The 26,874-nt window shown below is 41.1% G+C and overlaps 1 protein-coding gene across 2 annotated transcripts; it reads right to left on the bottom strand.

Annotated features, from left to right (window-relative positions):
* Nucleotides 1-10,946: 10,946 nt before the first annotated feature.
* On the bottom strand, nt 10,947-24,669 carry hlfb (HLF transcription factor, PAR bZIP family member b). Of its 2 annotated transcripts, XM_021581036.2 has the most exons (5): nt 24,571-24,669; nt 24,309-24,456; nt 21,534-21,905; nt 17,628-17,839; nt 10,947-13,298 (listed from the first exon to the last, which is right to left on the bottom strand). In XM_021581036.2, the coding sequence occupies exons 2-5, from the start codon at nt 24,439-24,441 to the stop codon at nt 13,083-13,085; spliced, it is 933 nt and encodes a 310-aa protein (XP_021436711.1). In that variant the 5' UTR covers nt 24,442-24,456; nt 24,571-24,669; the 3' UTR covers nt 10,947-13,082. The 2 variants fall into 2 exon arrangements, with proteins under 2 accessions (XP_021436711.1, XP_021436712.1); XM_021581037.2 differs by having other exon boundaries at nt 13,083-13,298; nt 21,534-21,893; nt 24,309-24,659.
* Between the last annotated feature and the right edge of the window lie 2,205 nt (nt 24,670-26,874).

Raw genomic sequence — 26,874 nt, 5'->3', positions numbered from 1 at the left:
CATAAACACACACACAGTCCCAGTACTTGACGTAACTGTGGAGGATGAAATAGACGTAGGCGATGAAATGTGCAATGATACAGTAGTAGAAAATTAAGTCATGATGTCCATTGGCATCATGACTTAATATAGAGCACTACTTTTGACCACTTGTGCACTACATGAAGGGGGGGGGGGGGGGCATTTCAGACACACACGAACCCCAATTGGGCAATAGTTAGATAGAACCCTATATAATCCTGTTAGCCTGAGTGCCAGCCTGTTTCTTCTATCATCCCAACTCCCAATGACAGCAATGGAGTACACAAGAGCACAGACAGATCTGTTCCACTCAGTCCCTCCCTTCCTGAGAACATTGTTGGTGTCGGATTCAGGAACCAGAGGTGTGGCAGCAGTGTCCCCCACTATCTCACGCGCACACGCACACACACACACACACACACACACACACACACACACACACACACACACACACACACACACACACACACACACACACACACACACACACACACACACACACACACACACACACACACACACACACCTTGTTCTATGTGAAAGGGCCTGGCATGCTACCACAGGGAAATGGAAAATGGACTAACTATTAAAAGGGCTAAGGGATCAGAGAGAGAACAGGAAGAAGGTTAGTAAGACTGTGAGACTACACACCCTTTACTAAAACTTTGAACAATGCCCCTCCACTCCACCCCAATGCCCCAGATGCCAATTGTCATCACTGGGCACCGCACTCTGTTTATTTAAGTGAATATGATCCTTAATAAATCGCTTCACACCTCTGCAATGGGCTTTAAAATAACCCTGTTCCCAGTCAGCATTGGTTATATAATTAAACTGTAGTTATATCAGTAAAGGTGCGATGAGGACCATGACACGGTGCTATTCGCAATTTGACGTTTGCTGCAATGCAATTTGACAAATGTCTAGAATCTAGAGTCAACAGGAGTTTGTGAGATGATGCAGTTATAGTGTTTTATAACATTTTATGTTACATGTTTGCAATATTACACTGAAAACCTGATTCTGTGGTTCCAAGTTTTCACATTGCTTGTCTCCGGCAGGTGTAGTTGCTATGAAGTAGGAACATTGCTAGCCAATGACAGTCAGTCCCTTTATTTGTGTAATGGAGCTAATTTCCTACCTGCTCCTCTCCTCTGCCCGGGTCAAGGCAACCATATTGCTATAACAAAAGGAACAAAGTATCTGGCCAATTAACTGTGTGTGTGCGTGCTTTGGCGTGTGTGAGACAGTGGCTCAATGTAATGGCTGCTGATGGTAATCCATCCTATCACAGGGAATCCTGTGTGTGTGTGTGTGTGTGGGGGGGGGGGGGGGGGGGGGGGGGGCATCCTGAGAAGTCAAAAGTCATTCTCATTAACTTCCTGTTCCTGTTTTCAGACTTCAGTCAGCATGGCAATACAGACCCCTTTTGTTACGCCACGATCCCATGATTCATTTAGTGGTGATTTGGAATATAAAATAACTTAGAACTTCTGTTCTGCATTAGTACTTTTGATGTCAGTACACTCTACCCACATTATGAGTACTTGAAAGCATGAGAGTACTTTTAACAGCTGTCCCAAAAACTCCTTTAAACTTCTGAGATTTCTCCACATCTGCACTTGAGCTGCAACCTTGTTGGTGGGTTTCATTTCAAAAGCCTTTGATTTGGGGCCGAGTTGGGAGGGAGGGAGGCGTTGCTGGATCTCCAAGAGGGAGGAGGACTGTGAGAGGAGGTCTGTGGTTGCGTCACAAATGGCGCCCTTTTCCCCATAAGGCTTTGGTCAAAATTTGGGCACTATATTAGGGATTAGGGGGCCATTTGTGATTCAGACAAAGTTTGTGAGTTCAGCTGTGACCTCTAGCATCAAATTTGTATTTGATTTATTGAACCTTTATTTAGCCAGATGAGTTAAGAACAGTCTTGAAAGAAGATCGCTCGTTAATGTTTGTGACAGCCAGGGTTCAAACTGAAATGTCCATCTTTTGATTAAAACATAATGTGCAGACTATTTCCACAACTAAACAGTCTGAGATACAAACAGTACAAGAAAATATAAAGTCCACTACATTCTTATTGGCATGATTCTTTAGGGACCAGAAACAGTTTTCATAAAGATGTCAAAGTAGGAGTGCTGATCCAGGATCAGGTCCCCTCTGTTAAACACTTCTTAGGGCTGCAATCCCGTTAACGGGATTGATATGACAACAGCCAGTGAAAGTGCAGGGCGCCAAATTTAAAACAATAGAAATCTCATAATTACAATTCCTCAAACATACATGTATCTTATACCGTTTTAAAGGTAATCTTGTTGTTAATCCCACCACAGTGTCCGAATACAAATAGGTTTTACAGCGAAATCACCACAAACAATTAAATTAGGTGACCACCAATTCACAGTAAAACACAAAACAAAGTCATTGACTGATTACAACAAGTTAAAAATGCCTTGGGGTTTACAGTGTGCAACAAATTATATTTAAGAAAGTAACCTATCCAAACCTGCTCATGTTTATCATCTCATTTGTTGCACTTAATTTGCTGTCCAATAGGTGGTGACACGTTGTGTTATAGTGACCCTGCCACTGTGACTTTATGATCCAGCAGTGGCTTCCATCAAAGGTGAGACTTAAAAGAAACAGCTTTTGGTACTTTCTGTCCCCAACAGGCATCCTTCCGTTGATCTCGTCATGTCCTTGCAGACTTGATTTCTGTTCTATCATCCCTTGTGGTCACCGGTCAAAACCACAGAATGTTTTAGCCTGGTGGTCCAGTCCACCATGCACACAGTCCCTAAAACGTTGTGTCCTTTCTACACAAGATACTATGTTCTCATACACAAAGCACTTTACCAAACTATTACATTAGGGGAGAGTGGGGTATGTTGAGCCATTTTTTTACTTTCAGCATCACTACATCAAGTGGAATATAGTATCCTTTCTAACAAAGAGATATTTATTTCAGGATGTTGTGTATCCCTGGAAATAATCTGAATTAATGTAAACATAATAGTTTGAAAACTGCATTTGAGTGTGTGTGTGTGTGTTATGTTGACAGTCCAACAATAATTATGTCCTCCATTTAAATTGTGTATAATTTGGCTTCCAGCAAGGCTACTGTATGTGCAGTTGACAAAATTAAAATGGTGGCTTAAGTTATTAAACTGAGCTATTTTAATAATTGTCAGGAATTCAAGGTTGTCGGAGAGGCGTGGATTAACACGATGCACAAAGCCTTCATATCCACTCTGATCTGATCCCTCACTCTCTATCATTTGCTCTCTCTCCCCGATGCCATCATCTCTCTCTCTCTCCTCTCTCTCTCTCTCTCTCTCTCTCTCTCTCTCTCTTCTCTCTTCTCTCTCTCTCTCTCTTCTCCCCCCAAAGGCTCAGGTTTCTTCCTTTTGCGGCAGCGGGATAAGAAGCATCACCATGGGTTTCATGGAATTCTACCTTGAGATTGACCCCGTGACCCTGAACCTCATCATCTTGGTGGCCAGCTATGTCATCCTCCTTCTCGTTTTCCTCATCTCTTGCATCTTGTACGACTGTCAGGGGAAGGACCCCACCAAGGAGTACGCCCCCGCGCCCCCTGCGCCACCCAGCCAGTCGCCCATACGCCTGGTGATCATGCAGAACTCTCCTACCTCATCTCGCTGTGAGCGGCAGAGCAGCCAGAGTCAGACCCAGAACCAGAACAACACGGCTCCTCCAGAACCCAGCAGGAATGACTACGAGCCACCAGCGCTGACGCCCACCCCCGACCTGGGGAGGGAGAAGAGAAGCACCCTGGTCTGACAAGGAGAGGGGAATGAGGTGGTGGGTCCATGACTGAAGAGAAGATAGATACTAAGTACTGGAATTAGACAATGAGGAGGAGAGAGGGAAGAGAGGAGAGATTTGGTTGTATAGACAAGGACTGCACTGGACTGGATATTATTTTTGATATCGCTGAGGGGAAAGCTAAGAAGGTAAGCAGGGAGTTGTTGTTGGTGTGTGTGTGTGTGTGTCCCTTTTGCCCTCAGAACAGCCTCAATTTGTCAGGCATGGACTACAAGGTGTTGAAAGCGTTCCACAGGGATGCTGGCCTATGTTGACTCCAATGCTTTCCATAGTTGTGTCAAGTTGGCTGGATGTCCTTTGGGTGGTGGACCATTCTAGATACACACGGGAAACTCTTGAGAATGAAAAACTCAGCAGTGTTGCAGTTCTTGACACACTCAAACCAGTGCGCCTGGCACCTACTACCATACCCCGTTCAAAGGTACTTAAATCTTTTGTCACACATACACAATCCATGTCTCAATTGTCTCAAGGCTTAAAAATCCTTCTTAAACCTGTCTCCTCCCTTTCATCTACACTGATTGAACTGACATCAATAAGGGATCATAGCTTTCACCTGGACTCACTTGGTCAGTCTATGTCATGGAAAGCGCAGGTGTTGTTCCTAATGTTTTTTTACACTCAGTGTAGTTCAAAGTTGGCATTGGTGAATGCAAGTAACCCCAAAAAAGAAGTCAATCCCTAATGCAGATGTTTTACACTGGGTTCCCCTGTCAAATCAATCAATATATCCAGGCTGTTACCACAGTGTGTGAGTCATCAATGTGATTGGTTAATTGAACACATTTGTTAAATGGAAGGAGACATGCATGGAAACATTAGCCCAATTCCTTTTGTGGGATGTTTGGAAGAACATGCAAGTAGAATAGTGATATGAGACAGTAAAGTGCTTTTAACCTTAAGTCTTGCATGCAGGTGTGACCTGGCATGTAAGGGAAGCTACAGTAAGGGAATCCCCCACCCACATGTATGCTCGCAGACATGGAGACAGATAAACAGACAAACAAACTCACACACACACGCACGCACACAATTTGGCATGCAAAATTTGATAAATTATGAATGATCGGATAGACACACGATGAATGCATAACAGCAATCCAAGAACAGGCCGACAGTGAGACACTGGGGGACCACTCCCCTATGATAAGAACATTCAGTGACCACCAGACCCTACTATCATCCCCAACCCCCACTACTATAACAAGTCTCCGTCTCTAAGCCGTCTGCTTCTGTTGAAACCTGTCCATCCTTGGCCCTCCAAATCCTGCTTTATCCCGCAGGCACAAACCTCATCAGCAAAATGAATGTGGCCTGAGAGCACAAAGCCTCCCAGTCAATGAATGAATGCATGTCTGGCTTCACTCTGCCAATGATTGACTTATATTAGGTTTTAACATATGAGCGTGATGTAAAAGCACTGTGAAACATTGGCTATTGTAAAAGAGTTAAAGCCAGACGCACTTTCATCCAGAGTGACTCATGATAGGTGCATTCATATAAGGAGGCTAAAAAACAGACCCACAGGATGTGTTCCAAATGGCACCCTATTCCCTACATAGTGCACCACCTTTGACCAGAGCTCTGGTCAAAAGTAGTGCAGTATATATGGAATAGGGTACAGCTCTGATCAAAAGTAGTGCACTATATGTGGAATATGGTGTATTGAGACACATACACAGTTATGGTAAACATTTTTATGAGGGGCTTTCCAAAAAGGCAACCTTGCATATTTAAAGCATCTGTTTTAGTGATCAAAGGAGTGAAGCTATTTCAAAGAGGAGCACTTTGAAAGCCTCAGTTCTGCTATAATTGTGTCATGTTGAATTGTACGTTTCCTCCATGTTATGTCCCTAAGCCATCAGCAGTAACGTCTGGTGCCCGCTGGGACAGATGTGGACACTTTTAGCATATAGATAGTTTTACTTACACAAATGCATGTGCTACCAGGGACCCCTATGGCAGTTTAAAATAGAGATGCAGTGTGGATTACATAAGATAAAGAGCATGAACATGATTAGAAGAGAGACGCCTTAATAAAAACATTTCCATTTGGACTACTACCCCATCTAGTGTCCGTTTTAAAGCCTAACGTTGGGCTTTTCTTGTAGTGTCCAGTGTTACATCTGATGTCCCGTAGTTGCTTGCCCTGCCTTGTCCATATTCCCCATCGATGATCCCTTGTAGGTGGCAGCCAGCTGGAGAATTCGCTTGAACCCAGCAGATTTTCAGAGCTCAAGCCAATAGCCATCATATTTGCCTTAACTGCAACAGGTGTAGGATCTTAATTTGATCACCCTGTTTTGCAGGATATGTAAACTTGTAGTGTATTCAAGATTTTAAAAGGCTTCTAAGTTTGTAATGTCCACTTCAAAATGTCAGACTTGATTTGCCCTAACTAAATATGTGTCAAACCCACTACAAAAATGCAATTCTGCAGCTTAACAAAACGTTGGACTAATTACACAATAGCACTTGCATTGTAGCCTGTTTTGACATTTTTATTATGAAATTGCACTTATCCAGCCTACATGCTTGTAAATACCCTTTGCTATGTTGTTTTTCAATATGTGATCTTGTCTGAATGTTTTATGACTGCTGCAAAATGTTATTGCCTCTGAGGTCATTAATGCTTTCTGAATCTGAAAAATCTCCTTTACTTATAATCCACCCAATAATACACATTTCCTGTTGCTGCGGGATTATTTTCCTGCTGTTAGAAATTACTCAAATGAATATCCTACACCTGTAGTTACAGTAGCTAACATGCATAAAGTAATGTTTAGGGCTAGTGTTTGGGTTAGCTCGCTAGTTAGTTTCGATGCTGTAATAGCTTGCTACATCATCTCTACTAATGCATCAACTGAAGCTATACATCAGTTGAAGGTAATGTCTCCTCTCGCTGTCTTTCCCCAGGGCAGCAGACCAGTGTGCAGTCATCACCACTCAGAAACCAGAAGATCTCGGACATTATGGAATCACTCTTCTCTCCTGTTCACCCCATCGCTACACCGTTGGGCATGAATATGTCAAAAGGGCCAGACAACGATGCCCTGCCACACCTCACTAAGAAGGAACCACCTTGAGATCAGAATCTACAGTACACGTATAATGAAGGAACTATGAACTCACAGAGAACTGCAATACCTACAATACCGTTCTCTTCGTCCACTGGAAAACGACATATTCCATGCACCTTTTCTGCTGTAATTCTTGAAAAATAATTATAGTGTCTAGCTTCTTGGACAAAACAGTGTCTACATTGTAATTGATATGCTGCAATTGAATAACAATGACTGTTTAGGACTAGGTGTACAACTCTTTCAATGAATGTCAGGCCTCTTGGCAGCTAGCTACTGTACTAAATGGAAATTTAGCTGACACTTTAATCCAAAACAGATTACAGTTAATACATATTCAGAATATGACGTCAATTGTGGGAATCAAACCGTCAACTCAAACCAATCAACCAACGAACCAACCAACGAAACAATCAACTGACTAACCAACCATTCAACCAACTAACTAACTAACCAAACATCAGAACCATTCAATGGGCTCGTTCGACATTGCAGCTGACAGTGCAGGTGACTGCCGACTGACTGATCTACAAACCACCTTGCATCACAAACAACTACTCATTATAATTTGTAGATCAGTCGGATAGTTACAATTTATCCAGGATACATTATAGTTTCGCAAAGATTGTCTATTATATTCACGATAGTCGATTGACAATAGAAATACATGTCCTCAAAGATGAAAGGCAGGCGGGAGGAAGCTAGATAAGGTGGGACCATTCTGGCCAATGAGAGGGCAGACATGCGTGTGAACAACAGGCCATAGAGCTAGATAGAGGACTCATATTTGTAACTGTGGTATTATAGCGTGTGTGACAGCATGGGCAGCACCATTGAAACTATGTCCATTTCAAGGTAGTCCATTTTCTTATTCATCGGCTGATTGCTCCCAACTCATAGGAATCCCCACATAGTTGACAACTTTAAAATGGTGGAAGCCCTCAATGGCAATATGCATTTTAAGACAGGTTATATCCATCATGAGCCATCCATCTGTCTCTATCACAACAGGCACAACTCCGAAATAACGTTTTTTTTTCAAAGTTATCGAAATGCCAGTTGCGTCCACTTATATCAGTGCATTTGAGACAATTGAACCATTATGAAACTTCTATTAGATCAAATAAGCCTCAGGTAGAAAATTAGCAATTCAATTCGACACTCTCTCTTTGACCTCCGTACAAAAATTCATTGACTGGAGTAGTGCTGTGACTGTCCTCCGCTCAGCCACATCAAGACTCAGTCACGTCAAGTCATCCACTCTGCCACGACTTTGAAAAGAACCAAGTCAGAGAGTCCTGCCACCGTGGGACTCGACATGCTAAAGCTTCTTACGTAAAACATTTTTTATTTTAAATACTATGGACTGCTCAGCTCGGTTCCCATCAAGACCAACCAATGACATGACCAATCACAGCACCCCATTTGCAATGTGAATTGCAGCAAATTATACTTCCCACGGGTTTGATGAATTAGTCAGACTCAACTCCACAGAGTATTATAAAGCGAGGGCTATGTATTCCTTCTGATATCTGCTCTGCTTTTGTCCTCTCTGCAGGGTTACAAACATTTACTCTTCTAAACAGACCAATTTGTTTTGGTCATATTCTGGGCTTGACATCAGTGGTAGTGGTAATAATAAGGTGTGGACATCAGTTAAGTGACTTAGTCTTGTACGGGAGATAAGTGTGGCACACAAGAGGGAGGATTTAAAATCAAATTTGACTTGATGCCTATGTTCAAGTGAACTTGGTAGCCTGGGTCGTATTCATTTGGTATGAAATGGAAGCAAACAGGGAGGGACTACCTGGACTTTTTCAATAAGAAACGGTATTAGCTACATGTACACTAATGAATAAAACCCAGGTTTTGGGAAGGCGTTATACATATCATGTAAATTACTAACTGTTGCTCTCAAAATACAGAATATAATTTCTCAAATGTAATTTTTGTGGTACATTATTACTATAGTGCATGAATATATAGCACATTAAAAGTATCACAATAGTATGACTCGTCCAAGATCCTCTAAATAATATAAAAACGAAGAACTAAACTAGCTCCTGTGTTTGTGTAGGCTACATAACAGAGAGAAAAAGTAAGATATTCTACTACGTCAGAATTTCAAAGTGACTATACCAAACCAGCACGATACAGTACATATAACACACACACACACACACACACACCCAGAGTACAGTAGTAGGCTATGCTATGGGAGTGGAAAAGAGACTTTTGGAAACAGTATGTCATCTGATACTTAAAAAAAACAACAAGATCAGCTTTAGAGACATTTCTTTCTATGTTTTATTTCCCAAAATGTATGACATGCAGGTGGTTATTGCATCCTATCTTGTCTTGTTGCTTTTTTTCTCGCCAAATGTCATAACGTGAAACCACCGAATTGAACCAAGAGGTCGTAGATTGGTTCCAAATCGACCCGCCTTTTTTCATCACCCAAAGGATCACATAACTAGCAGATGATATAAACTGTTTTATTGTGATCATGAGAAACATAATCAAAAAGACAGCATGTAAGTGCCCTGGGGAACCCATCATCTGGGGAAAAAATGCACACACAAAAAAAATCACACAAAAGGAACAAATGAACATGAGATTTAACATACAGTACAAGTCAAAAGTTTAGACACACCTCATTAAAGGGTTTTTCTTATTTTCTACACTGTAGAATAATAGTAAAGACATCAAAACTATTAAATAACACATATGGAATCATGCAGTAACCAAAAAAGTGTTAAACAAATTCTTCAAAGTAGCCACATTTGCCTTGATGACAGCTTTGCACACTCTTGGCATTCTCTCAACCAGCTTCACCTTGAATGCTTTTCCAACAGTCTTGAAGGAGTTCCCACATATGTTGAGCACTTGTTGGCTGCCTTTCCTTCACTCTGCGGTCCAACTGATCCCAAACCATCTCAATTGGGTTGAGGTCAGGTGATTGTGGAGGCCAGGTCATTTGATGCAGCACTCCATCACTCTCTTTCTTGGTCAAATAGCCCTCACACAGCCTGGAGGTGTGTTAGGTCATCTGATGCAGCACTCCATCACTCTCCTTCTTGGTCAAATAGCCCTTACACAGATTGGAGGTGTGTTGGGTCATTGTCCTGTTTAAAAACAAATGATTGTCCCACTAAGCCCAAACCAGATGGGATGGCGTATCGCTGCAGAATGCTGTGGTAGCCATGCTGGTTAAGTGTGCCTTCAACTCTAAATAAATCACTGACAGTGTCACCAGCAAAGCACCCCCACACCTTCTCCTCCATGCTTCACGGTGGGAACCACACATGGTGGAGATCATCCGTTCACCTACTCTGCATCTCACAAAGACATGGCGGTTGGAACCAAAAATCTAGTTGAATAGTTGATGTTGAGATGTGTCTGTGACTTGAACTCTGTGAAGCATTTATTTGGGCTGAAATTTCTGAGGTGCAGTTAACTCTAAATAACTTATCCTCTGCAGCAGAGGTAACTCTGGGTCTTCCTTTCCCGTGGTGGTCCTCAGAAGATCCAGTTTTTATTTAACTAGGCAAGTCAGTTAAGAACAAATAATTTTTTTACAATGACAGCCTACCCCAGCCAAACCCTAACCGGGCAACGACGCTGGGTCAATTGTGTGCCGCCCTATGGGACTCACAATCATGGCCGGTTGTGCTACAGCCCGGGATCAAACCAGGGTCTGTAGTGACGCTTCTAGCACTGAGATGCAGTGCCTTAGACCACTCAAGAGTCCCAGTTTCATCATAGTGCTTGTTGGTTTTTGAGACAAATTGTAAAAAATAATAATTTAAAAAAACTCTGGCATGAGTAGGTGTATCCAAACTTTTGACTGGTACTGTAAGTGTTTGTTTTTGGGACATTACATTATTCTATATCAAAATTACATACAAGTAAGAATTTAAAAGAGATCCAGATATCAATATTTTCTTAGACTACAGCAAATGAACAGTCTAACAAAACATACAAGACAAAATGGCCTGTCGATTTCATTTGTAATGTGGTCTTTAGTAATGTCCAGGCAAAGTATCTAAAAAACAGCTTTTGTTAAAAGTGAACAAGTTCTTAATATACATAGTTTATTTTTAAAATACACAAGAAATATATATGTTGGGAAAAATACTGTACAAAAACATGAATATCTTTGTATAAACAATAAAACCTTTAATATATCAAGATATCCTTTGTATACTGAAATGTTTTGGTCTGTAGTAAAGATATAAAGTGATTAGGGTATATTCCACCGTACTGTATAGGCAACACCATTCATTCGCCCAACGTACTGTGTGACTGTTATCAGGGGAGGCTGCTGAGGGGAGGAAGGCTCATAATAATGGCAGAAACCGAGCAAATGGAAAGGCATCAAACACCTGCAGACCATGTGTTTGATACCATTCCACTGATTCCACTCCAGTCATTACCACGAGCCCGTTCTCCCCAATTAAGGTGCCACCAACCTCCTGTGTTTGTTATATACTGTAGTACATCTGTTACATTCATCTCGTTGGGTCACAGAGAGCATCTGTGCAGTGTCCATACTAGGACAGTCTCAGTAGGACTTCTTTCAATCTGAGCAGGACTGAGAGGCTGTCTTAATACGGACACTGACAGAGAAAAGTCATGCTCGGGAAGAGTAAAAGAAAATGATAACGTCTATTGTCTATTGCATGGATGCTGATAATGTTCAAATTTGAATGCTTGAAGAGGAAATAAACATGCCAGATTATATGTTAATACAAGTAATTACAAATTAAATAAAGAGGGTCGTTCCATGCGTGTCTGTGACAGTAAGCTTGGTAGATAGGAGACCAAGACCCTACTGCTTTATGGGCTTATTGCTTTAGCTTCCGACAGTTGGTCTGTACAACATGGTGAAACAATGATCTGGTGACAGGTAACTGACAGAAACAACCTGTGTTAACAAAGTTATAAATAACACTGTCAAAACCTACAAGCTCTCACAGTCTTACATCACAATAAGACATCCATACATGTTTCTCAATCGTCATATTTCTAAGTTGATCCAAACGTCAAATTTCAAAGTGTTTAAGGTTAAGTTTAGGCATTAACTCTGAATGGTTAAGGTTAGGGATCGGTTAGGGATAAAACAAAAATATAAAAACATCTTTCTATCGCTGGATTCAAACATGCAACCTTTGGAATCAGAGGCAGATGCTTACACCCATCCGCAACATCGTAGCAAAACCAAAACCTTCTTGTTAGTAACAGGGCTCACTGTTGCCCCTTGTGGCTGTTTTCCACATCATCTCCCGACGTCCTCAGACATGGATAGACGTCAAATACTGACTTGTATCACAGGTGACCTGCCTGGTCATAACACTGCCATGTGAACGAAATGAACAAATGACAAAGCTGACATCATAGAATGCTTGCCTGGATGCCAGTCTGTCTCTGCGTTAGCTAACATGCTGTTGCCTAATGAGAAACAGTTGGGTACCCAGGCTAGCGGTATGTAGGCATTAGAGAGGTTTCAAAGTGTGAGCAGTGCAAACAGCTTATCTCTGTCAAAGCATAAGAAAGGGGGGGTGGATTAAAAAGAAAGCTGGATGAAGTGGGACAGGTAATGTCAGCGGAGACATCTCAGCTGACATAACCTATATTTACAGTATGGAAACCATAGAAAACCATGGCAACCACAGACACAAGATCATCAACAGACGATAACAGATGTGCTGGATCAAGAGGGAGTTGGATAAGGGTAGGTAACATAACATTCAACATACATATTCATAAAAAAATGAAATGCCACAGAAAACGCTGTGGACAATATGTACAAACCACCGTGTAAGGAAAATAACAAATAAAAACATTAGCCATGTGTGGATAAATTTATATAAGAAAGAAAATAATCAAATTAAAAACACATAACCCAGAAATAAAGGAAACACATTCCGTTTCATACTCACACTTTACACAACGTTATCCGCTTTCACTCTAAAGTGCCAATCAGAGACAGACATGGGTGAGATAAATGGGGGGATTGATTGGGTGGTTGTCTCAGACAGCTGTAAGCTCAGCCTCTCAGCCTCATATTTTGTGTGTGTGTGTGTGTGTGTGTGTGTAGTTGCTATCTGTGTTTGAGTGTATTCTGTCTCAGTCCCATTACAGAGGTCCGTGTGTGGCCTGGTACTTGACCACTATGTTTTTGGTGCGCCCCAGCTCTCTCCTCAGGTCGCCCACCTCCATCCTCAGTGCTGAATTCTCTTTTTCCAGGAAACCCGCTCGGATGGCGATCTGGTTCTCTTTGAGCCGACGGGCGTCCCGTGACCTCTTGGCAGCCACGTTGTTCTTCTTACGCCTCACCCAATACCTGTCATCCTGCTCGAGAGGTGCAAGTGAAGAGAGCGGGGAGTTAGAAGAGGGGAAATGTCCCACTGGGCAAAAACTGATTGAATCAATGTTGTTTCCACGTAATTTCAACCCAAAAAGTCTGTGATGAAGTTGAATCAACATGGAAAACTAATTGGATTTGCAAAAAGTCATCAACTTAAGGGCATTTCATCTTTTTTCACCCAACTTTGAACTTAAATCCAATGATGGTGAATTGTTTAGTTGATTTTACGTTTAATGTGAATTTGTTTACAACTCAACCAAATGTAAATCCAAACTAGATATCGAACGGACTTCCGTGCCCAGTGGCACAGTTAATTATAAACTCCTGAGAGCTAATTTATAAACGTTGCGTATGTACAAAAAAAACAAAACATTAATGTACCAGTTTTCACGCAAAAGTTGAACTTGAAGTGAGAATGTGCTTAGCTTCCCACAAACTTTAGAATATGCACCATTTTTAGTGGTTAACGTATTGCATTGCAATTCTAAAGTAGTTAGAAACAGGCATCTATAGTACATTTGGAAACTCTTCAGACCCCTTCGCTTTTAACATTTTGTTACGTTACAGACTAATTATAAAATTGATTAAAACAGTTTTTTTCTCATCAATCTACACACAATACCTCATAACGACAAAGCATTTTTGGAAATGTTTGCAAATGTATTAAAAATAAAAAACAGAAATAGCTTTGCTCAGGTGCATCCAGTTGCCATTGATGATCCTTGAGATATTTCTACAACTTGATTGGTGTACATCTGTGGTAAATTCAATTGATTGGACATGATTTGGAAAGGCACAGAACCTGTCTACATAAGGTCCCACAGTTGACAGTCAAGTCAAAGCAAAGACTAAGCCATGAGATCAAAGGAATTGTCCTTAAGCTCCGAGACAGGATTGTGTTGAGGCAAAGATCTGGGGAAGGGTACCAAATCATTTCTGCAGCATTGAAGGTCCCCAAGAACACAGTGGCCTCCATCATGCTTAAATGGAAGAAGTTTGTAAGCACCAACACTTTTCCTTGAGCTGGCCGCCCGGCCAAACTGAGCAATCGGGGGAGAAGGGCCTTGGTCAGGGAGGTGACCAAGAACCCGATGGTCACTCTGAAAGACCTCCAGAGTTCCTCGTGGAGATGGGAGAACCTTCCAGAAGGACAACCATCTCTGCAGCACTCCACCAATAATGCCTTAATGGCAGATGGAAGCCACTCCTCAGTAAAAGGCACATGACAGCCCGCTTCAAGTTTGCCAAAAGGCGCCTAAAGGACGCAGACCATGAGAAACAAGATTCTCTGGTCTGATAAACCAAGATTGAACTCTTTGGCCTGAATGCCAAGTATCACATCTGGAGGAAACCTGGCACCATCCCTATGGTGAAGCATGGTGGTGGCAGCATCAAGCTGTGGGGAAGTTTTTCAGCGGCAGGGACTGGGAGACTAGTCAGGATCGAGGGAAAGATGAACGGATTAAAGTACAGAGAAATCCTTGACGAAAATCTGCTCCAGGGCCCTCAACCTCAGACTGGGGTGAAGGTTCACCTTCCAACAGGACAATGACCTTAAGTACACAGCCAAGACGAAGCAGGAATGGTTCCGGGACAAGTCTCTGAATGTCCTTGAGTGTCCCAGCCAGAGCTCGGACTTGAACCCGATTGAATATCTCTGGAGACCTGAAAATAGTTGTGCAGCGATGCTCCACATCCAACCTGACAGAGCTTGAGAGGATCTACAGAGAAGAATGGGAGATATTCCCCAAATATAAGTAAGCCAAGCTTGAAGCATCAAACCCATGAAGACTCAAAGCTGTAATCACTACCAAAGCTGCTTCAACAAGTTACGGGTATGAATACTATGTAAATGTGATCTCATTTTTATATACATTTGCATTGTGTGTAGATTGAGGAAAGAAAAATAACTATTGAATCCATTTTATAATAAGGCTGTAACGTAACAAAATGTGGAAAATGTCAAGGGGTCTGAATACTTTCCCAAGGCACTGCATTTCCTTTCTATGATCATTGCAGAATAAATCATTTTTCTGACTATGATGGTTTCATACTTGCCAAGTAGCTTATAGGCCTAGAACGTCCCATCTCTCATTTAATTGGACCCACTTTAAAAAGGTTAAATAGAATAAATTCCTCACCACATTTTCTGGCCATGATGGGCTCATATTCTTGAAGAAGCTTTAACCTACAACAAATTACCATGGCATCTCTCATTTCATTTGGCCTATTAGACTATTGATTCAAGTATTTTGCTCTATGCATCCAAGAGGGAGCGCAGTTAATATACAGTAGAATTTAACAGACAGCTAATATACAGTAGAATTTAACAGACAGCTAATATACAGTAGAATTTAACAGACAGTTAATATTTTGCTTTGAAGTGCGTAGGCTAACACAGTAGTTGTTTTTCTTTTTGAGTAGACATACTAGACAATGTATAAAAATTTGCGGCCAGTGCAGTATATTTAGGATTGGGAAAAAGTTAACGCAAAACATCACCGATTTCAAATGATCCGTTTACAGTTCCACAGCAATTTCCAATAGTTTTTCCTCTTTCAGAAACTGTCAGATATAGCAAATGGTACTGTAAAAATGTAAAACATGTAAAACATTCTACCAACACCTCCAGAGACATTTGATTAAGTTGGCCATTTCTATTTCCTTTAGAAACTAACTTAACTAACCTAATTCCAGTCATTCCAAAGTATACAGTAAATAAGGGCATTGCTGTCACCATAAAAGGTGGAGTTTTAATGCTCATTCATGCGTGCATAGTTTCAGCACCGGTCTGATTTTTAATGGGCAACATGTGTATATGTATGTTATGTGCAAAGTTTATACATCTCAATATTTGTGTGCAGTCTTTTTAGAAATTGCACAGGCAGATATTTAGTGTGAAATGTACACAACGGTTATACATAAGACCCCAGATGACCAATATTATAATTTTAAAAAACTCACATATTTCATATGGATTGGTGGCTTTAGCCAACTTTCCATTGGCTTGTTGCTATGTACCAAAACAGTTGCCTAAGCAACGCTGTAAAGGGGTTGCCATGAATTTGGCATTATCTTACAGGCAGCTCCTGGTGAGATAAATGCTCTAATATAAATATGGTATCAAAGCAAGTACTGGGCAATGACACACAGTACAATACCATAAAATTTAACAATGAAAAAACGCAGTGGAATTGGCTTTGAGGTCCAGAGTTGAGTTTGAGGGATCTTTAAAGTATATTTTAAATGCATTCTTTGGGATATTTACCTGGTACCAAAACAGGTCAAACACTGTAAAGGGGTTACATTTGGCAGTAGCTTACAGGCAGCTCGTAGCAAGTCAAATTATGCATTTCATATTACAGTACACCTACTGTAATATAAATACAGTATCACAGTACATCATAAAATTGGCTGTATTATACTGTAAAAAAAATGTAATGCCACTGTAATCAGAATAAATTATGAATGGATGAATGAATTAAAGAGGGGAGCGGTTTGTATTTTACTATAATTACAAGGGATTGGTGCAAGCAGGCTGGCTGCTTGATAAAGTGTTTACACATTACAAAATATTTTGTGTTTTATATCACTTGACCTTCTAGGGGCCTTAAAGGCTTCCAAACTGGCAGTAACTGAAAGGCAAAACACAGCAAAATGCTGAACAATTTAAAGTTTAATACTTACTGCCACTCTAATCTGTCATCTATACATTTTCAATAGAGGGAGCATTATCACATGTGAGCTAAATTGGTACAGCATTCTCACTCCCGGGTGCAACAATTATAGCCTCTTAAAAGGCACACCTCAAAATACGTTAATGAGCCAGAAACAACAATACCATGCACCCACTAGTGGTCAAAAGGTCCAAAGATACAGTACGTTCACTCCGTGAAAAATCACTCCGTGAAATTAAACACATCCATTTGCTAACATAATGCTCTCCCATTAGAAAATGACCCCTCCTCTCTCTCTCTGGCAGCTAGTGGAGTTTTCCCCATAACCTTTGTATGCCTGCACAATCAGCTTTCAGTCAATGTACTAAAACCATGCATGGATCCACCTTTATGTGAACAAACTTAAAAAGGCAAATCCCATAAGTCTTTCACACTCACACACCTTGTTTTCATATGGCCTTGATGTTGTGAAACCAGACTATAATCAGTATTAATGGCTCTGTCTACATGCCATTCATTCACTGTGATTATCATCTATAAATAATAGATGAGTCAGCGTTATGACCAATTCTACCTGTTACATAATCAGGGATAACACAGCGCTAAGTAATCTGATAGATTAGATGACACACACACCTTCATGTCATCAGGGAATAACACCTTGCGAGCCTTCTTGAACATGGGCTGTGGTTTGAGCTCCTCGGGGGCAAACTTGCATTTGCGGGGGTCGAACATCTCCTGTCCCGGTACACTGGACAGGGCCAGGTCAGCAGGGTCGGGCTCATAACTCATCGGCACCTGGACGGACTCTGGGTCGATGGGGCTGGGAGTGTTTCTGGATGGCAGGGCTAGAGAAGGGGAGGAATACAACAACAGGATGTTAGAGACATGGAAATAGGCTAGAGAAATGTACTTGATAGAATTATAGAAATTACCTCTGCATACTTTTTGGGTTGGTGTGTTGGTGCACTATTTTCAAGACATTCATGACATTCATGAAAAGTGACAAATTGAAAGTAATGCATTTTTATTCCCAGCACCACAAACAATTGCACTGTTATTATAATGTATCCAGTAGTAGTGGCAAACAGTGGCCACCATGGGGCACAAGACACAAAGCTAGCACTCACAACCTACACCAAAATTTGCCATTGTGTGAAACATACCAGTGTGAGTAGCTACATTTCCCCTCTTTTCCCTCCAATTCCCATCCAAAAATAAACTCTGAACCAACTACTGGACAGAAGCACATCGGTTCTAAAATGGGTATGTGGACAGGGCTCATATTATAAATCTCTATCCACTTGTCTCTTACACAAACATTATGCATGGATGTATATTTGAATTGAGTGGAGACTGGAGGCCAGCTGGTGTGAGATGGAAGAGAGAGAAAGATAGTGTCAGCTCCTTTTCAAATGACATCTGAACCTCATTCTCAAATCAAAGTTTATTGGTCAAGTGCCCAGGATACAGAAAAGCCCTACAGATCTGAACCTGATGTGACGACTAGGCCCTTCTCTAACTGAGCTGAGGTATAATAGTTGTATAGAAAACCTGTTTTTTATTTGCACTTGTATTCAAATTCAGATTCACATTTAATTTATAATCACACTCTAACAAGTGTCCAGGAGGTGTACTTCTACTTCAAGCTGCCTCGCGCTACAGGAACAGGAGACAGCCTCCTGCCTCTATGGGTTGTTCTGGCTCGGACAGGGCTTACTTGGTCAAGACTTTCTTATCTACTTAACTAACCGCTACTTCAGGCTCAACTGCTACCAGAGAGAGAGTCGGCTGGTGGACGAGATTAATCACACTGATTCGGTCTGAGATTTACAGTATCATAGATCTATGCCTAGCTCAGCTACACAGGGATGTACAGAGACAGATTTGACCTCCAGTGCAGATAAAGATTTCACTTCAATCAAGAGAAGACAACATATGCTTCTTAGAAGTGAGTAAAGGACCTGCTAATCAGAAGTGCCTGAGACGAGTGACTAAGGAACAGAACATTACACTAATTAGCTAAAGGGATGCACTGAGAGAGATTTGACCTCCAGGTGAAGATTGCCTTCTCTTGATTGAAGTGAAATCTGCTTCTCAGAAAAGTGTCTTAGGCTGTGTTTACACACGTAGCCCAATTCAGATCTTTTATTTGCATACCTGATATAAAAATTAAAAAAAATGGAATCAGATCTTTTAAATATTTTCAAATACCCCAACAGTTTAAGGAATTGTTTACACAGCCACCCTAAGAACCCAATTCAGGTTTTTCTTCATGTCAAATATTTTTTTCTGACTGTCAACACTCAGTTTTACATGTGACCAATATCAGATTTGCACATTCACGCTGATCTAGCCTCTGAAGTAGCACACAGATGCAATGCTCATTTCCTGTCATTGTCCTTTAAATTCTAGGGTGGTTGTCATGGTAATGGAAGGTAATGTGCATAACAAACACTTCAGAGTAAAGACATCTAACCTGAGCATCCAGACTGAAATCAGGACGAGAGCCACATAGGCTGCGTTTACACAGGCAGCCCAATTCTGATCTTTTTTTCACTAATTGGTCAGATCAGGTCTTTACCCAATAATTGGGCAAAACACAGCCATATAGATGTGGGTTAACACCTGCCTCTCAGAAGAGAAGTACTTCAAATGAGTGACTTACAAACAGAACATTGCACAAATTAATCAAGTTAATTAAGCCTTGTTCAAACTGCAGGCCTTAATGCTCAAATCAGTTTGGTTTTTCAAATCTGTTTTGGAATATGACTGTCCAAACAGCAAGTTACAAGTGACCAAATCGGATCTGTGTGTGTTCAGACAGCAGTCATTTGCTGACATGGCTACACTCTTTGTCATAGTAATATCGGGTGTGCGCGCAGAGGTGTAGGCTGATTGGTGGTGGTGCTGAAGGTGACAACAATGTCTGCTTTGAATGTTCAAAATCATAGCGTAAGAACACTTTTAAAGCCTTGAAGGATAAGATAATCCAACTTTTAAAACAAGTCATTTTTGGCTAGCCACAGCAGTCAACTATCTATCTAGGTGGCTGTTGAGCTTTCTAGCACATTCACTAATTTGTTTGTAAACAATTAACACGCTAGTTAGCTACCACGTGTTCTTGTCAAACTGTCAGAGTAGCTAGCAAGCAACAAGATATGCTAAATAACAATCTAAAAACCATTAGAGGGCAAATAAATCAGATTTGACCGCTCAGACAAGTTTCTCGGCCAGGAATCAGAATCGTGTCCGATTTCAAACCACACCCCCAAACATCTTCCCGCAGTGGTGGTAGAGGTTGGAAGAGAGTAGTCTGACTGGCCTACATGCTGTTTACATTCTGTGGTTGGTTATTGTTGGTCCATATGTCGTATAGGTTAGATCAGTGGTTCCCAACTCCGGTCCTCGAATATCCCCAACAGTACACATTTTTATTGTAGCCCCAGACAAGCACACCTGATTGAACTTGTCAACTGATCATCAGGCCCTCAATGAGTTGAATCAGGTGAGTTTGTCTGGGGCTACAACCAAAATGTATGCTGTTGGGAACTGGAGGACTGGAGTTGGGAACCACTGCATTAGATTCTACAATGTGTGTTAGCTGGGTTCACGTGAGGTACCCCTGCTCATACTTCTGATCATGTCCCAGTTCAGGTAAGTAGAGCACAGTATGTACCTAAAACACAGATATTACGCAGAGACAAGCCCAAGTCCAGGCAGCCTGAAGCGGTGTGTCTGCATTCTGTGTGCAACACAAGTACTGGTCACACCATCACATCTGTTGAACTTCACACCTTTTCCATTTTGGGTTTGTGGCCTCTTCTAAGGAACCTAATAAAGCAGTCCTACACTCTATTCATACTGGGCCTGCATTTTAATGGGGGCACAGACACTAAGGACTGTGACGGATACATGAGTCATCTTTTTCCTTCTCGTCTATTTTTATGTTGACATAATTTGTTCTGAATTCTGACACCCTCAGAATGCATTGGTTGGCTCATCCCAACCCAAGGCCAAGTATGAAATGAACAGACTACACTGCATCTATTGATTTACTCATCGATTACGAGGTGACAATAAAATATGCTGCTGGACCCCTCGAGGTGACAATTAATACGGTTTAGAACTGCAATAGCAACTCTCATAAAAGTGGTCCTCTGTGACTCAGCTGGTAGAGCATGGTACTTGCAACACCATGGTTGCGGGTTCGATTCCCACGGGGGACCAGTGTGAACATAAATGTATCCACTCACTACTGTAAGTTGCTCTGGATAAGAGCGTCTGCTAAAATGTAAAAATAGTGTACATCTAACACCTTATTAACATGGTGACTAGAAGGTGTATTGTATTTTCACTTCAAATGATTGAGATTAGTATGATCGCAGGGCTTAGGGGGAATATTTTCCCTAGTGACAAAAGGCAGGGAAAGGATGAATTTTATGGTGTACTGTAGGCGTGCACAATCTTGCCCCTGCTCCTCCTTGTTTCCCTGTGTGTTTTGGTATGTATGCAAGGTGTGCATGTGTGTGTTTTACACACCTGTTCTGGTGAGACTACGGAGACAGTTCTGTGCGCCCATGCTTGTGTGTACCAATGTCGATGCGCTGGCATGGTTGCTAAGGTCGATCACCGAGGGCGACGGTGTGGTCGGGGCTTGTGACCTACTTGACGTCTGGTGCTGGGACTGTGATTGGTGCTGGTCACGGTGGACGGCGGGGGCGAGATCAGACGGAATGCCATTTTCCGACAGGAACTCGTCCAGATCCATGTACTCCAGCTGGAAATTGTCCTCATCGTAGGGGAGAGTCTTGTTCCACAGCGTGGGGCCAAGGAAGGCTGACTGTGGGGCACTCCTCTCCTCATCCAAATTCTTCTCCTTCTCTCGCTCCTTCCCAAACCCTAGAGAAAGCACTGTTAGTACCAAGACATTTTTTTTAAACAATGCTGCTCTATCACAAGGCTTGTATTATATTGAATATGCAGCATATTTATTTCAGTTTATTGTATCTGTAATTTGGGAGAATAAAGTATCTGCTATGGCAGGGCTATTCAACTCTTCCCTTGTGAGGTCTGGAGCCTTCTGTTTTTTTGTTCTACCTGATAATTAATTGCACACACCTGGTGTTCCAGGTCTAAATCAGTTCCTGATTAGAGGGGAATAATTTTTAAAAAAAGCAAAAGCAGTGGAACTGGCTTTGGAGTCCAGAGTTGACATTTTGAGGGCTCTATGGTATCCACCAGCTCATTTTCAGGGTTAGCTGGTTTGGATAACTGTTTTTTGAGGAGCAAAAAAGCTAGTATCTGGAAGTGAATCCCTGTACCTGCTTTAATAATGTTACTTCATAACAATATCTATCACCCAAAGTATCATGCTTGCAAAACAATGAATCCATTGTACCAACATACATCACTGACAGCCACTGTGTTAGCGATATGATTAAATACATTAATTTAGGAGTAATAAAGTGAAGGGATAGTTAATTGCTAGCTAATTAACTTGTCAAGTGTTTGTCAGCTGACTAATATCTGAAAACATAGCTACTGTACTGGTGGGGATGGTTTGGCCAAATACAGATATGCACACCTTGGAATTTCCTCAGAAAATGATTCCAAGTATGTGACCAGGTAAAGACAATGAAGCAAATCATTATCAATTTAATCGAACATTTCTAAAAATCCATGTATAGCCTAGGCCAGGGGTATTCAACTCTTACCCTATGAGGTCCGGAGCCTGCTGATTTTCTGTTCTACCTGATAATTAATTTCACCCACCTGGTGTCCCAGGTCTAAATCAGTCCCTGATTAGAGGGGAACAATTAAAAAACGCAGTGGAATTGGCTTTGAGGTCCAGAGTTGAGTTTGAGGGATCTTTAAAGTATATTTTAAATGCATTCTTTGGGATATTTACCTGGTACCAAAACAGGTCAAACACTGTAAAGGGGTTACATTTGGCAGTAGCTTACAGGCAGCTCGTAGCAAGTCAAATTATGCATTTCATATTACAGTACACCTACTGTAATATAAATAAATCTAATTTTATTGGTCACATACACATAATTAACAGATGTCATTGCGGGTATAGCGAAATTCTAGAAATACGTTATCAAAGCAAGTACTGTGTAATGACATACAGTACAATACTGTAAAATATTCTGTATTATACTATAAAAAGGCCAATCCTACCGTAATCGGAATTCATAAATGGATGAATGAATGAAATTCATTGAGGGGAGGGATTGTTTGTATTTCACAGTATTTTACTGTAATTACATGGGATTGATGCAAGCAGGTTGGCTGCTAGGTAAAGTATTCACACATTACAGTAGGTATATTAATGAACATTTGGTGTTTATATCATTTGTACTTATAGAGACTTTAAAGGCTTCCAAACTGGCAGTGACTAAAGGGCAAAACAGAACAAAAGGACATAGCAAAATGCTCAACCATTTGAGGGTTAAAACTAGATGCCACTCCAATCTGTCTCCTAGACAAATTTACAGGGCACTATAACCACATTGCAGACTCATCTTCTGCACATCTATCACTTCAGTGTTTAATTGCTATATTGTAATTATTTTACCACTATGGCCTATTTATTGCCTTTACCTCCCTTATCCTACCTCATTTGCACACACTGTATATAGACTTTTTAAAATTGAACATATTGACTGAATGTTTGTTTATTCCATGTATTGTTATTCCTGTGTTGTTGTTTGTGTCCCACTGCTATGCTTTATCTTGGCCATTCTCAACTAGCCTACCTGGTTAAATAAAGGTGAAATATATATATATATATATATATATATTTAAATATGAGTTCAAATTGAACAGCATTCTCACACACAGGTGCAACAGATACGGCCTCTTACAAGGAACGCCTAAAAATATGTTAATGAGCCAGAAACAACAACACCATACACCCAATAGTAGTCAAAAGGTTTTTGGCACTCCCAAAATACTGTACTGTACTGTATTCTGTGTGGTGTAATTACAGTACCATTCGAAATACAGCAATTCTTTGCCCAGGCCACAACATTTTCTCACAATTAACTATAATTTACAGTATGCTGCAGTAAAAAGTTTGAGTATTTTACTGTTGATAATACCCCAAATTACTGTATAATTTACCGTTTTCTGTTACAGTGTAGATACAAGTAATTTATCCTATAAATAAACTACACAATAATACATAAATAAACAATGGAATTTAAAAGAAAAGTATATTTCTATACAAATGTGAATCATTTCAATTTAAGATAAGTTGTTCTATAGACTTGGAACATAACATAATAATACAAAATACTTCTTTCTTACCTTCATTTTGGTGTTCATGTTTGAGGAAGGGTAGCTTCATGGGGTTCTCCAATAGAGACTTCAGTACGCAGTGATTCGACGCAGGTAGAAAACTTGGATTCACCGTGAGATGCCTGGACATTATTTTATCCATCACTTCTTCCTTTAGCTGTAAAAAAAAAATGCACTAAACCTGGTCCTGGGGTATAATTATGCAGATAGGCTAATACAAAATATTAAACAAAACAAATAAATCTAAATCACAAGAATAGGTCGATTTAACCTGTTCCAAAATCGGCTGTCGTCTGCAGCAGAAGACTGATAGCGTTCAAGAAGACAGATAGCGTTCACCCATTCCATTCATACCATATGTGAGAACCGAGGTATGTGACGTCAAACCCTGAGAGATACCGCCCCTCTTTCCTCGGGTGTGTGCGTGCGCGCGCGCGCGCTCGTGTGTGTGTGTGTGTGTGTGTGTGTGTGTGTGTGTGTGTGTGTGTGTGTGTGCGTTTCCCGACCAATTCATAATTACAATGAATGAGGCCAGTGTCAAAAAGTGATTAAACGCCACTCGGAAGTTCATTCCGGTCTTTATTCGGTCTGTCGTGAAAGTTACCTATGTGCTACTACAGTATATTATAATATACCTTGTCTTATGCCCTGTGGCCTATAATTTATCTTAATGTTTAACAGGGTTCAAAGAAGCAGACATTGCAGGGCTATTCATCACCAGAATGCGCACAGAGAGTAATAGGCCTATTGGCATAATATCCGAGTTTGTGTGTAGAAATCTAATTAAACTTATAACATTATGTAGGCATAAATTGGCCCTTGTTTCATAATAGGTGCAAGGTGCCATCCGTTTTGAATCCCTTGTTCTCTATGAGAAACGCATCCTCATATGTGAAACACATGACAGATTCGCTTTAAATTAGGCTATGATTTGTTCCCACATACATACAAGAACAGATGCATTTTGAGACTATTTAAAAGCGCTTTCGTCATGTTTCAAACGAGGAACTGTGAGAGCGCTTTTTTTTTATATACAGAGCGCTTTTTTCGTCGGTCACGCTTTGAACGCACGGAACAAACCCTGTTCACCCGAGAACAGAGTGGAATGGTTGGTCACGTGGGCGCGTAGGTGCGTGGGCGCGGTTGACCTACTTTTGCCCAATAGCAGAGCGAGATATCCTGCGCTCGCTGCTCACCCCCTCCCTAGCCGGTTCTCACATTGAACCCCTCATGTGCCTTTGCCCGGGGAGAAAAACAACTCAATCTCACACAGTACTGGGGAAGAAAAAAGGGCCCATACTCCTTGAAATAAGCCGTTAAGGCCTACAAATGAACAACTGCAGGATCCTCAACCTGAGTGCTGTCTTCTGCTGCCAGAATCCTCAACCGCACCAGATCAACTGATCACATCACAGCAGTAGTTGTGCATGGGTACAATTACTGAGGAAACCAAGCCAGAAAAAAAGCCATATTACAAACTTTTTTGTGGTAATTGCTCGTTTGCTCTATAACCTGGTAATTCATCTGCCTTGCAATCGTGACATATAGGCCTAATGCCGAGAAAATTAGGAGACACAGTGTCAGAATGAATTCAACCACACCTTTGTTTTTAAAAAAAAGCGGAGAGCAACTGTCCCATGAAGTCCACAAAGCATATTGCATGTAACAAACAGTTACATGACCTACAGCATGGTCAAGCAAGTTCATGTTTCCAACATTTTCAGACTATTAAACAACTATTGATTTAGAACCACGGAAAGTTACCAAATGTTGCAAAGAAAACAGGAGCTGCTTCCATTATTTCAGCACCATTTCATCTTCAACATCATCAAATCACCTACAGTGCCTTGCGAAAGTATTCGGCCCCCTTGAACTTTGCAACCTTTTGCCACATTTCAGGCTTCAAACATAAAGATATAAAACTGTATTTTTTTGTGAAGAATCAACAACAAGTGGGACACAATCACAAACTTTTTTAACAAATCAAAAACTGAAAAATTGGGCGTGCAAAATTATTCAGCCCCTTTACTTTCAGTGCAGCAAACTCTCTCCAGAAGTTCAGTGAGGATCTCTGAATGATCCAATGTTGACCTAAATGACTAATGATGATAAATACAATCCACCTGTGTGTAATCAAGTCTCCGTATAAATGCACCTGCACTGTGATAGTCTCAGAGGTCCGTTAAAAGCGCAGAGAGCATCATGAAGAACAAGGAACACACCAGGAAGGTCCGAGATACTGTTGTGAAGAAGTTTAAAGCCGGATTTGGATACAAAAAGATTTCCCAAGCTTTAAACATCCCAAGGAGCACTGTGCAAGCGATAATATTGAAATGGAAGGAGTATCAGACCACTGCAAATCTACGAAGACCTTGCCGTCCCTCTAAACTTTCAGCTCATACAAGGAGAAGACTGATCAGAGATGCAGCCAAGAGGCCCATGATCACTCTGGATGAACTGCAGAGATCTACAGCTGAGGTGGGAGACTCTGTCCATAGGACAACTATCAGTCGTATATTGCACAAATCTGGCCTTTATGGAAGAGTGGCAAGAAGAAAGCCATTTCTTAAAGATA

Source organism: Oncorhynchus mykiss, chromosome 23 (genome assembly GCF_013265735.2).
Source record: "Oncorhynchus mykiss isolate Arlee chromosome 23, USDA_OmykA_1.1, whole genome shotgun sequence".
Classification (NCBI taxonomy): domain Eukaryota; kingdom Metazoa; phylum Chordata; class Actinopteri; order Salmoniformes; family Salmonidae; genus Oncorhynchus; species Oncorhynchus mykiss.
The sequence above is the reverse complement of the archived record's forward strand: the minus strand, read 5'-3'. Positions and strand labels throughout refer to the sequence as shown.